The 12,835-nt window shown below is 29.9% G+C and overlaps 1 protein-coding gene across 1 annotated transcript; it reads right to left on the reverse strand.

The window, feature by feature from the left end:
* Positions 1-11,698: 11,698 nt before the first annotated feature.
* Positions 11,699-12,581, reverse strand: LOC139498002 (uncharacterized). The gene is made up of 2 exons (XM_071286291.1): positions 12,336-12,581; positions 11,699-11,972 (listed from the first exon to the last, which is right to left on the reverse strand). Exons 1-2 carry the CDS (start codon positions 12,561-12,563, stop codon positions 11,805-11,807), a joined length of 396 nt encoding a protein of 131 aa, XP_071142392.1. The 5' UTR covers positions 12,564-12,581; the 3' UTR covers positions 11,699-11,804.
* Positions 12,582-12,835: the final 254 nt, after the last annotated feature.

Genomic DNA, 12,835 nt, shown 5'->3' on the forward strand with positions numbered 1-12,835 from the left:
TCAAGCGTACACAGGTATGAATGTTGTTATTTGGAAAGGATAAACAGAAAGGATTAGAAAGAGTATGCTGTATTTAATACACTAAGATTTAATACACGATGAGAATAAAGATACAATAATTTAATTGTGTAAATTAATTGAAAATAAAATTCAGATTCATAATTCCGAAAGTGTATAAAAATAAAAGGAAACAATTTAGGATTACTTTCTTAGCGGCAATTGGCGTAAAGTTCAAATATGAAGTAAAAAATAGTAGTTTTAATCTTTAATAAAAACTAAATGCAATATTTCCCAATTTGATATACCATTGCACATCTGTTTCATATCATTGACTTTACCGGAATTTCTTAAATTGTATTTAAATCTGGCTTTGTTTAATGCTCATAAAACTATCGCAATTTTAAAGTTTTTAATTGAAAAAAAATACATGCATGATTTTTTTTTTTAGTTTCTTTTTAACATTTCATTCTTACATAATTAACTTCATTTGACAATCATTTACACGAACTTTTTGTGAAAAGAATACCAATGATCTAAGCTAAGGCATTATTTTTTTTTTGAGGATTTTTGTACATTTTTGTTTAAAATTCTATGATAATATTTGTGCAATGTTGAACATGATAGCCGTCATTACTCCAAATAAATAATACAGTAGTTGAAATAAAACTTATATTTTAGTCATGCATAACTGATATTGACGAATTTAGAATAGTTCGTCCATACATCGTTGTTCTTGAAACAATCATTATTAGTATACATGTAAGTTTCCTGACGTATAAGCGCCATTGAGGATGAGTTCTAGAGAATGCAGACTAGTAGCGTTTCGTTAGTTTGGAAGAGGAGAGGAAATGCAACCACTGGTACAGATAAACGACAGAATTACCATACAAGCATTTATAGTCAACACAACCAGAAAGAGTTCCCATCGTTGGACGGGGAATATGAAGTCTTCCAAGAATGAACAAGTGACATGTCTAACTCTGAACAGTTAGAAAACGGACTATCGACATCGACCGCTTGTTCTTGATATTTGAAACTGCATGAATATATACGTATACGTTTATGATAGTGATGAGTTCTTGCGTCTGACAAAAACTAAATTCCTCAATGGTTATATCTTGCCTTACGTTTATATTGGTTTGTAAGGTGATTACTTAAAATGTTATTTGTAGATGTAGATTCATTTCAATACAGAAATTTCGTCTATATGTTAATTTTCACAAGTGTATACCACGGAGAAGCTCTGAAGGTACATTACTCCCATTTTGTTTGGGTGTGAACCATCGATGTTTACAGCAATATCAAAGAATAAGATGATGATGGTAGAAAGAACTATAGGCGTCATGTGGCAAATATTACATGCATATCGGACCATGAGTTGTCAATCTATATGAAAAGATTTCCAATACAACCATATTATTGAGAAGGAATGTTTACATGCTATACTCTCGTACTAGTATTAAAGGGTTCTTGTGGCGTCCACCTTAGACACACATCTTTTTAACGATGTTTAAAAAAAAAACAGAACCAATTTAATGTCATATTTCCCTTGAATACCAAGAAAGAAATAAATCCCGAAATTAATTTGAAACTTTGATACTCAATAGTTTCCCAGCAAAATATTCACATCCCTTGGGGATAATTAGTGTTCGTCCAGTGGCATATATAACAATTGTGATGACGAATTCCTTCCTTTGTTCGAGAACAATCTTATTGAAATATAAATCTGTGATTTTACTATGTCCACAACTTCGATGAACCAAAGCAAATTATACATCGACCTGTATTTAAATCAAATTGGTTCTCTCCTTCTTCTTTTTCTTCTTCTTCTTCTTCTTCTTCTTCTTCTTCTTCTTCTTCTTCTGGTATACAATAGTCTATCGATATTCGATGATTACATACTGTTGGCATACGTGGACTAGTCTATTTAAAAAACTTTAACCCCAATTTATTCAAAATATATGTTTTTTTCTTATGTTCAATGTATACATGTATATATTTTAAATTGCGCTATAGTTCCGTAACTTTCTATCCAGTCGTATAAACAAATCGTCGACAAGTGCGTACATTTTTTTAAATCAATATTTCTGGTATGTTCCAATCTGTCCTTCACTATTGACAATGAGTATATATTACATTTTCCCAAATTCACCCTTGGAAAAAATATTCAAATATATTTTAATTTCATCAAATCTTATTTTTTGGGTATTATTTATATTTTTATGAATAATATTCTTTACACCAGAAATGTTATTTATAAACAAGCGTTTAAAAAAAGTTTATTACTTTAAAGAATTATGAACAAATTGGATTTTCGAAAACAATTTTCACGGAACACTTATTTATGATTTCAACTTTGACTTTTTACCTAATTCCAATACCAACAGTTTAAAAACAACAGACCAAGGTAATTTAAAAAAATAAGAATATTTTCCGTATCAAGTTAGTTAGTCGGATAAAACAACTGTACGATTGACAAGATATCGACACGCAATTACGACTACATCGGTTACTGTAGTTTTGTTCCTTTGTGGTTTATAGACATATCGTTGTTATTAATCTGGAAAGAAGACAAAATGGCCGAACGCAGAGGATTGATACTCTAAATTTAAAATCGATGGTGATCGCTTATCTAGCGGAATAAAACGTTAATAACTATGAATTTGAGCATTTTTATACTGAATGAACATAATATCAATTTTTGATTTTTTTTCCGAAGTTTCCCTATAACCACAGAGTGAATATTTGTGGACGCCGAGACGACGACGGAATGTAGGATCGCTTAGTCTCGCTTTTTCGACTAAAGTCGAAGGCTCGACAAAAAACCAACCCTAATGCGTTCTTAGTCTCCTAATATATTTCAAATATGCATTATGAGGAAATATTTCTATAATGATTGTTCTTCATTAATACATACGTCACTATTATTTTACACAATCTAAAGGTAAAAGATACCTTTAAGAAAACTTTTGTTATTGTTATCTAAATGCAGTTTACTTTAACCGATCTTTTTTAATTGTAAACTCTGTAGTAAATAATTGGAGAGATTGCGATATAGAATGAAATATTAATTATTCAGTAATTTAATCTTGAAAATAGGAAGTGAAACATTGAAAAATGTGTGCGAAAATTAATCATTGGAATATAAGAATAATCTCGCAGATTTTACATTTAAAAGAAAGTTAATTAAGTTCATCATGTATCTACAAATTATGCCAAATTGTGCATCGATTAATACACATTTGTTAATGTGAAATATCATTTGCGTGCACGTAGCTTAAAATCGTAAAACAAAAAGTGTTATCAAGTAAACAAGCATAGACAGATGAATTTCATGTTGGTGTTAATTGCATATGCTCTATATTGGCGGGTCTAAAATAAAACACATTGCAAATGACAAAAATAACATGTTATTCGCGAAAACCTAAAGAGTCTTTTTGATTAAACTAAGAAACAAAATGTTCAATAAATATGCCTGTTCTTAAAACAATGTTAATATGTTAAATTGTGCAAAATCGCATGAAATCTAAAAAGGATTTGAATATTTAATAAAAATCCAATCCGACCGTAACTGAATTGCGACTGATTTTTACTGAGTTTTTTTGTAACCTGGGATTAATGACAAACCAGTTAGAGGTCAACCCCAATCTTTTCTTAACCTCCGTTAGAAAAGAACCGGACGAGGATCTCGGGCTAATAAAACTGCAAGTACAAGTTAACTTAATAGGTTAAAATAAGAAGAAATTGTCAATGTTGAGGCAGACATATAAATAAAATACGGAACATAATGAAAATTCTTTCGTTTTTTAATCTGTTTATTGTTGCATTACAAGGACATATTTAAGTGGTTTTTTTATATAAATAAACACTTCCCTTAAAGTGAAAAAAAATTAAATGAAAATCTCAAGGATTTTTAAATCCGTATGTCATTAAAAATACAGATTTTTTTTATAAATAAAGGCATCAGTTGTACACCACTGTTCAATAGTCATTAACCTATTAAGCGGGTTACAAACTAAAACCGAGTTAATCGCATCAGTTATAAGAAGAAAACATCGCAAAACATCAGTAGAAACACTAAACTACAACAAAATCAAAACAAAAAACGCAAACAAATATAGAAACGGAGTATTTGATAACTACTGCATATTCCTGACTTGGTACAGGACATATAACACGTAGTGTACACTTACAAAAATACAAGGATTCGGAGACATTTAAAGACACCAAAGACGGAATATAATGACAATTTCTAACCAGTTTCCTTAATGAAACATTGACAATTGGCGCCTATTTCATTCTGTGTTTCTCAATGGCAGATACACGTTATCTAAATTTTGTTGACAGGAAAAAAGAATGATAAAACTTGTTTTTATATTGCACAAGATTCATGTACTATGCTGCTTGGTTCCTTCCTATTACTACATTTAACCATGTATATTTGGTAAAGCTTTTCTAAATCATTCTGAAAGTCATAAAGCTTTGTTAACCACGCGTTACTTTACAAAGCGTGTGGCATTTAGACACAAGCTATTTTTGAATATTTTCCAGCAAAATGAAAAATATATTGATGGTATGTATCTCTTTTAAATTATGAAATATACAAACAGGCTTAGTCATAGAATGATACAATAAGGAAAAGAAACCATAAAAATATATAAATCATAAAAAGTGACAAAATAATTTGACAAACAGCTATGTTTACAATACCCTAGTCATGAAAAACATGTTTCCTTAGTGTTGATAAACAATTAATGCAAAATTGAAACTTCAGTTTTAATCGTAACTGTATGTATAATACAAAAAATAAATGTTTAAACACATCAGATAAAACCCATCAAAGTAAGATTTATTTTCTCATTAATGTAGTTTAAATATGCAATGTTGATACAAGAAATATATAAGTGCAAAGTAGAGAGGAAACAAGGTAAAACGTTTGAAAATTGTTCTTTAAAAATGAACACAATTTAAAATAAATTTAAACATCTTCTTTTGTCACCCTATCAATTTCTAAGTTACAAGGATATATTTAAAATGGATATTCATAAATCAATACTTCCTTCATTGAAAAAATTTGATGAAAATCTAACATCCATTCATCAATGAAATGCAAACTACTTTCATATTTGCATGTATTTAGGAGGCAAGATTATTTCGTATATGTTTCTGCAAAAATGTAAAATGTTTTTAAGGTATATAGCACTTTCAAACCGTAAAATATATGTTTCCTTGAACCGAATTGCAAGCAAGCGTACTTTAAAAAAAACTACTCTATGTTCAGAGTTTTGATCGTGTAGTAATTGGCCGTCAAAAGTAATCTAAAATGGTTGTAACAAATAAAAAGTCATTTCACCCAAGCAAAATTACAAATATCTAATATATTAGTTTTGTAAAATTTAATCTATTATTACAATCAGGCAAATTGATAGGTAGACTCTACTTTTTTGTATTCTGACACAAGAAGCAGTTATGTCATCATCATCAAATATCAATTGAAATCTATTTATAGAGGTGACCGCTTTGCGGTCATGGACTTTTTGTTTGCAGAACCGTTTTTAATGTAGTTAGAGTAAACAACTTAAGACCATACTTTTCTAGACATTAACAAAACATTTAGAAATGTGAAATCAATGTATTTTGATTTTAATATACGATTTTTAAAATCAAGCAAAGATTCCAAATCCGCTTTCCTGGATTGGCTGGGTGCATTGAATACAAAATAACGGGGATGGACAGCGATGACAAAGATGCTAACCTTAATACTGGTGCATCTGGTTTAACTTTGTTTGAATTCATGTGAATTTGATTATTTTCCTTTAAATGTTTTACTGCATACATAGTCATATTATATTGATATTTTAGTCTTAACTATCTATGTTTTGTAAAGTTTACATATATTATTTCTTAATTATCATTTACACAAAAGCACATGTTTCAAACAATGTCATCAGTATAACGTCTTATAATTAGTCACCAACACTCAAAATGGTCTTATTTCTTGACCAACATATTTTTGAATAGAAGAAAAAGTAAAACTTTCCATCACCTTCATTTTATAAATAAGAAAGGTTAGGAGATAAATATAACACTAAGACATTCTTAGGAATAAAAAATTGTAGATAACCGTGGATATCTCTTTTATATACACCAAAACTTTCGAAGAATTATGTACGTGACATTTATAGTCGAATTCGATTTTTTTCAATTTTCGTGCATGCATTTGTCATTGCCTTTTGTCACCAAATGTTTGTTTCGAATTTAGATTTAGAATGTTAGACAAAAGGTACCTTGAAGTCAATATTTCTTCTTTTAAAACCATAAAAAAGAGTAATTTGAAATTATATGTATTTTTCTCCTCATATACAAATTATACATGAATTAATCGGTATTATATAAATAATGAAATGTAAATAATATAAAACATTCAAAAATGAAACACATTACTTTAAATCATGTATCAATTATGTACAGATACCTTTCTTAATTACTAAAAACATCTATTTTATCAGTAATCAAAGCGGGGGTTTAAAAGTTTTTGTTGAACTGCCTATTTTAGAGATGGAGATTAACAGATGTGGATACTAAAAATTCCAAATATTCTTAGAGTACATACATTCTAAGTCTCTTTCATCTTACAACAAGTATTCCCCATTCCAAACTAAAAGACAAATTGAAAGAGTACGTATTGCTTTGTTTCTTTAAAAGAATGGAAAACGTAGACACAAGTGTCTTGTCTGAGGAAGGGACACATCCTACTTTGTAAAGAATTACTTCGATTCAAAGAAAAACTTCCCTGAAACTGACATTATCAAGATGCTTGACTTCTTAATTGACAACACACTTGTTACGTTTGAAGGACGAGTTTTTTAACAGACTGTTGTCATACCAATGTGAACCAATTGTGACCCTCTTCTTGCCTTTATTATAATGAGGCTATCGTCATAAGGAACGTTTTGGGAAGAAGGATAAGAAGTTAGCAATATCCTTTAAATTTACTTCCGCTATATAGATGATGTTCCCTCGTTAAATAATTCAAACTTTGGTGACTATGTTGAACGCATCTATCCCATCGAAGTCGAGACAGAAAGAGTTTAGGCTTTCTTATATCTCGACTTACATCTAGAAATTGACAATGAGGGTCATTTGAAAACAAAACTTATTTTCACAATTGTGAACTTTCCATTTTTTTTGTTTTTGTTGTAGCAACAATTTAACAGCGCCTGCAAACGGAGAATATATCTTCAAATTGATAGATTTTCCAGGCCTTGTATGTTCTTTTATGATTTTCCTGATAAAGGGTTGTAGCTCCAAGGGAAGTTATTAAACCAAGAGGTCCAAATGATGACTTCAAAAATTTTACGGACACCATCACGAGTTGGTTTACCATTATGGAATAATAGTTTCACCGTCGATATCTGATATGCTCCTTATGTCGTAACTAAAATCCCATTCCCTTTTTACGAATTTGACCTACCGAATTAGACTATTTACCGGATTTGTAATAACATAAGCAACACGATGGGTAGCACATGTGGAGAAGGATCTTCTCACCCTTCCGGAGCACCTGAGATCACCTTTAATTTTTGGTAGGTTGCGTGCTGCTTATTCTTTAGTTTTGTGTTGTGTACTATTATTTGTCTGTTTGTCTTTTTCTTATTTAGTTATGGGGTTGACAGTTTATTTTCGATCTACGAGTTTGACGGTCCATCTGGTATCTTTAGCCCCTCTTTTCAATGAAATTAAAAAGAAATCTCATCAAAACATTAGGCTTTTATATTTGTACTATAAACTTGCGTTGGTGTACTAAAGAAATAATCGGTGACGCTCTAATCAACAAAAGTTTTTAAAGAAAAAATAAAGTAAGAATTTGAAGACCAAAATTACCGCAAGATTTTGCTAAATCAGAATGTACACCCTTATATATTACTGCAGAAGAAAATATTTCAAACAAATTACAATTTTGGAATATAGTTAATTTATAAACATTACAATGCATGTATCAATGATTATTCGTGTCAAGTGCTGACATCTATGATGGTGATACCTTTGAAGAGACAACATCGACCTTGTTTTAGTGTTAGAAAATTGGTAATTCTTAAATAAGATGCAATTGATTTAAACAGATAATTTGGTTAAAACTAGAAAAAAATAAATTTTCCCTCACAGTAAATTCTGTTCTTCTTAAACAAATAAAGAGGATTCAAAATAAAATTACCTGTTGAGGTTTTCCTATATCAATCTATGTAACAATGAATCATAAGGAAATATTTAAGACTGAAATTTTAGAATAAGTGCGTGACTATCACATATCGTTATTGTGTACATCTAATACACTTCTCATGGTTAAATACAAAGGGAGCCTCCTATATTATTTCTGAAATCTCAAATAAGGATGTATTGAATATTGTAACATTATTACACAAACAATCTGGCAAGGTTAAAACATTAACTAAACATATATCGCATGATTGCAACAATTATAGTACAAGCGAAAAACTTCGATTATTAAGCTTTTTATTTTGCCTCTTTGAACTTGTCTTTATACACAGTTACTTTTAAAATGTTTAATATCACGATAATCGTATTTGCCTTTTTGAAAAATTGTATGTGTAACTTACAATTTACTTAGAACGCACTCTTCTTCAATTTAATACATATTTACTTTCGTAAAAAATCAAAATTTCATACACAATAAAATTGATTAATCTTACCCCTTATTTTTTCCTCCAAATATTGTGATGCAAAATATGTGGAATATTAAATTGAGGTAAGTCGCACTGCAATCATTTTTTTTATGTAAAGGGGGGTATTCGGATTTAATTAAAAGAACTTATCTGTGTGGAATTAGCGACCGGTTTGTTAATTATTGAAAAACAAAATGAAAAGTGAAAAACTGAATAAATTTGAGGTACATGTAGTGTTAACGTTTTCATTATTTTCAAATGTATTTTTACTTTTTGCTCAGTTAATCTAGAACGGAAAATATTACCTTGCACAAACACATGTTCGACTGTTTTTATGTCTGTAGGTGGTCAACCACCTTGCTAAATATTATATATTATCGAGTCCTTACATTTTTTTGCCGGGATACTTTAGACAAATTGTGACAAAAGAAAGAAGAGATTTTAAAAATTAATGTGTGATTACTCAAAGTTATCGTTAGTTGTGTAAACAACATATTTTGTTTTAGTAATTTATAGATATTTGTTAGCGAAATTAAATCAAAATTGTATAATATATCTCAATATATAAAAATCAAACGGACACTTTAGTAATATCAGAAAATGAACAAAGATATAAGTATGGAAAGCTAAAAAAAAAGACCAGTTACATTTATTTGGTATGATTTTCAAAATAACTTTCAGGCTAGACCGTCCTGATATTTCAATCTTCATAACATGGTTTTAGCAAACACAAAGATACCAATGACATCAAACGAAATTTGTGGAAACTTTTTGTCTTCGCATTGTACAGTGGGCTCAAAGTATTACTTTGTATCACCAGATTGATCTGCAAAGAACATTGCAAAAGACTACCGATGATAGCATAAAGGACCGTCCAGGTCTTTCAAAGTCTATAGAAGTATATTAAGTATAGATACAAATCTTGTCAGAGATAATTTTCAAGAACATTTGATTCTGAAGTGTCACTAAGCTATTTACAATCGTTAAAAAAATCAGGTAAACTGTTTAAATTGATTTTAGTAAGTAATTTCTTTCAGAACAGCATACATCGATCGCTTTAATGCTTCAAAAAGGCCTACATTTTTAAATCATGATAAAAGAAAGTCATTCCAAAGACTTTTGATTTATTGTTAAGAATCGGTACATGAAAAGATATTGGAAAGCATGCAAATAACTATACCTTTAGTTGGACAAATTATGCATATGTCCTGTGAAAATTCAACATTGTTCCTCAGTTTTTTACTCTTAAAAATTAAGATTATACGTTTAAAGGAAGATAACTCTAGAAAATAATTGTTTCTCTAACTGTTATGTATATCTTCACAATTATTGTTTTTTTTTATATTTTGCAAATAGATTTCTACATTTTCATATATATTCTTAAAGCAACGGATTAAAGGGGCTTTCTTTATTGAATGCATCTATAAATAACCTTTAACAAGTTTGTGTTTGAATTTGTATTCATATTTGATGGCAATGTAATCTGTTGCTGGTGTAGGGTTGAAACAGTCAAATGTCATCAGACAAGAACGAGGCTCAAAGGAAAAAGACCCAAATATATTTGGGATAAAGGTAATAAAAACAAATAGTACAGACATAAGATTGGACATTTCGTTGAGATTAGATATTTAAATTGCATCAAATGTATTTTGAAATTTATGATGCAAAATAAGTAACTTTACCCCCCTTTTATTACATTATATGAACTATATCAATGCTCAACAAAAGATGGCCTGTGCTTATCTTATATACGCTGTTAGATGCGTCAGTAATAAAGACTTCGTATTTGAATATTCATATGAAATATAAATGTATTAATTATAAATTACTAGTAGTATGATGGTTGTAATAAATGCCATTTCATCTTAAGGGTTTTGTAGGTATGAAGCGATCCAAATCTTCATTCAAAAGGTAAATGGAGTATATGTAGACGCAGCAGTTGATCCAGATGTTTGCAGTTTCCATATTGTATAAGACCAAGTAACCTTTTTCATTAAAGTTCATCAACTAACTTATATGAGATAAAGTGAAATGTGAAATGGACGTTAGGTCTTATGGTTGATACATGTTAATCTTTTTTGTTATTGAAATGTCCATGCAATCAAACAACTCATATTGCTTGATATGACTCGACAATATTTGAGTGTTTCGGGCAGATATACATTGGGATGCTCATCATAAGATGCATTACTTTAATATAACAAGTATAAAGATTAATCATACATTTATAACTTTATCTATATATATAAATGTTTCATCAACCGATACTTTGAATGATCTGCCCTCACAACGGGTTAAACTGTCTATGTTATATTGTAATCTAAATCATTGATCTGGCAAGCATTTTTCCTACACGTTTATGTTTCCTTTCGACAACTATAGGTTCATCATTGAATAGTTGTGTACATTTTTCATCAAACTGCAAAAGTGTAAGTGTTTAATGTATATATATATATTTTTTTTTTAATTTTACGTACAATATTGTTTTATTAAAACTGAAGAAATGTTTTCTTTTTCCTTCAACTTTCTGTTCTGTTATAGTATAGAACGGTAAGTTTATAAAACATCTGTGATACTATCATAGTTATTGACGTTATTCTTACACCTACCGAAAAAAATCACTTTGAATTAGTTATATTGTGTATTAATTTGTTACAGCCATTTTTGTTCCTTATCTGCAATATTGTCTCAACTAAAATAATCTTTGAAAAAACCAGAAAATTTTAAACATATAGTTTTATAATATTTGAAAATTCTATATTTTCTAACACTTCACAAAGCACATGTAAACAATAATCACATGAACTGTTGTAATTCTATAAACAAAGAGTTATGTATTACACTTCAAATAATATATAGCGGGTCTGCAATTTTTAGCAACATATGTGCAGTTCATCATTAATTTATATTGGAGTCATGTAACTAAATTGCGGAACCACATATAATTCTTTTCCGACTTTTGACAAAACGGCTGATTATTATCTCGACTGCAAATATAGATGTTATCTTGGATTGGTTGTTTCATTACCCCTTGCAATGTCCGAATTTGATACAGCAATGTGTACTTGGACGATTTCATTTACTTGTGAGTAACTTTTCCATCGAGGTTTGATTTAATTCCTACCATTCCAAATCATCCTGAATTGTCACTCTCTTCGGTTTGACTGCAAACGGTTTCTTTTTCATGTTTTTATCTTCTCCTTTCATATAAAGTTCAAGTGTCCTTTGTATGACCTTGGCATGACATCTGTTCTTTCGGAACTTTCCATGGCATAGTATATCTGCAACCTGTAAGAATAAATACATATTAATAAGAAGATATAAGTATAATTGCCAATGAGACAACTTTCAACAAGAGCCCAGGGGACACAGAAATTAACAACTTTAGGTCACCGAACAAACTAAATACTGACAAAACATGAAACCCATGCCAAACATTGGTGTGATCTGAGGTTCAGCGGAAATGCAAACAGGTCCTCTCTCAAGTATAGACTCAGTATAAGATATCAATCGAAACAACACAACTAAACAGTCAAATCTAGTTAGTACATATACATTGAGTGGTTTATTCTAGTAAGTACAAATACCCGAAGGTGTTTATTCTGTTAAGTACATATACCTGAAGTGGTTTATTCTGTTAAGAACATATACCTGAAGTGGTTTATCTTTTACTTTTGGTTCATGATATTCTGTCTCTTTGTCTCCGGGGAAAATGTTAGCCTGATATCCTGGGTTCTCAAAGATATCTTCTCTCGTCTCAAAGACATCTATATCGCCACTTCTAGGTGCCAGTATATCGTTGTCTGATTTGTTCTCAAATACGTCGATGACTTTTTTTGAAAATATATCGTTTGATTTCTGCTTGAAAATGTCATCCATCTTTACCAAGACTCATTCATTTGATATCTGAATTATAAGATACAATTGGTTTAACATTGACAAAATGGTCAGCCTATCTCGTAGGACATGTTTAGTTAAGTTGTCCCCTCATAATTAGACTCAGAAATTAGAGACAATAATTTAACAGCAGTAAATGGTAAAATATTGAAAAAAGATGATTTCTTTTAAAATAAAGTCTATGTAAAATTGTTTTAGAGTAAAACTTAGTCATTCAAGTATATAAAACGTATTCATATTTGTTGCATTTGATA

This window comes from Mytilus edulis, chromosome 12, assembly GCF_963676685.1.
Source record: "Mytilus edulis chromosome 12, xbMytEdul2.2, whole genome shotgun sequence".
NCBI classification, from domain to species: domain Eukaryota; kingdom Metazoa; phylum Mollusca; class Bivalvia; order Mytilida; family Mytilidae; genus Mytilus; species Mytilus edulis.

Coding starts and splice junctions, on each gene's coding strand:
- LOC139498002 (XM_071286291.1), bottom strand. CDS start 12,563: ATGGATGACATTTTCAAGCAGAAATCAAACGATATATTTTCAAAAAAA. Junction 11,973..12,335: donor TAAAAGATAAACCACTTCAG/GTATATGTTCTT, acceptor TTATTCTTACAG/GTTGCAGATATACTATGCCA.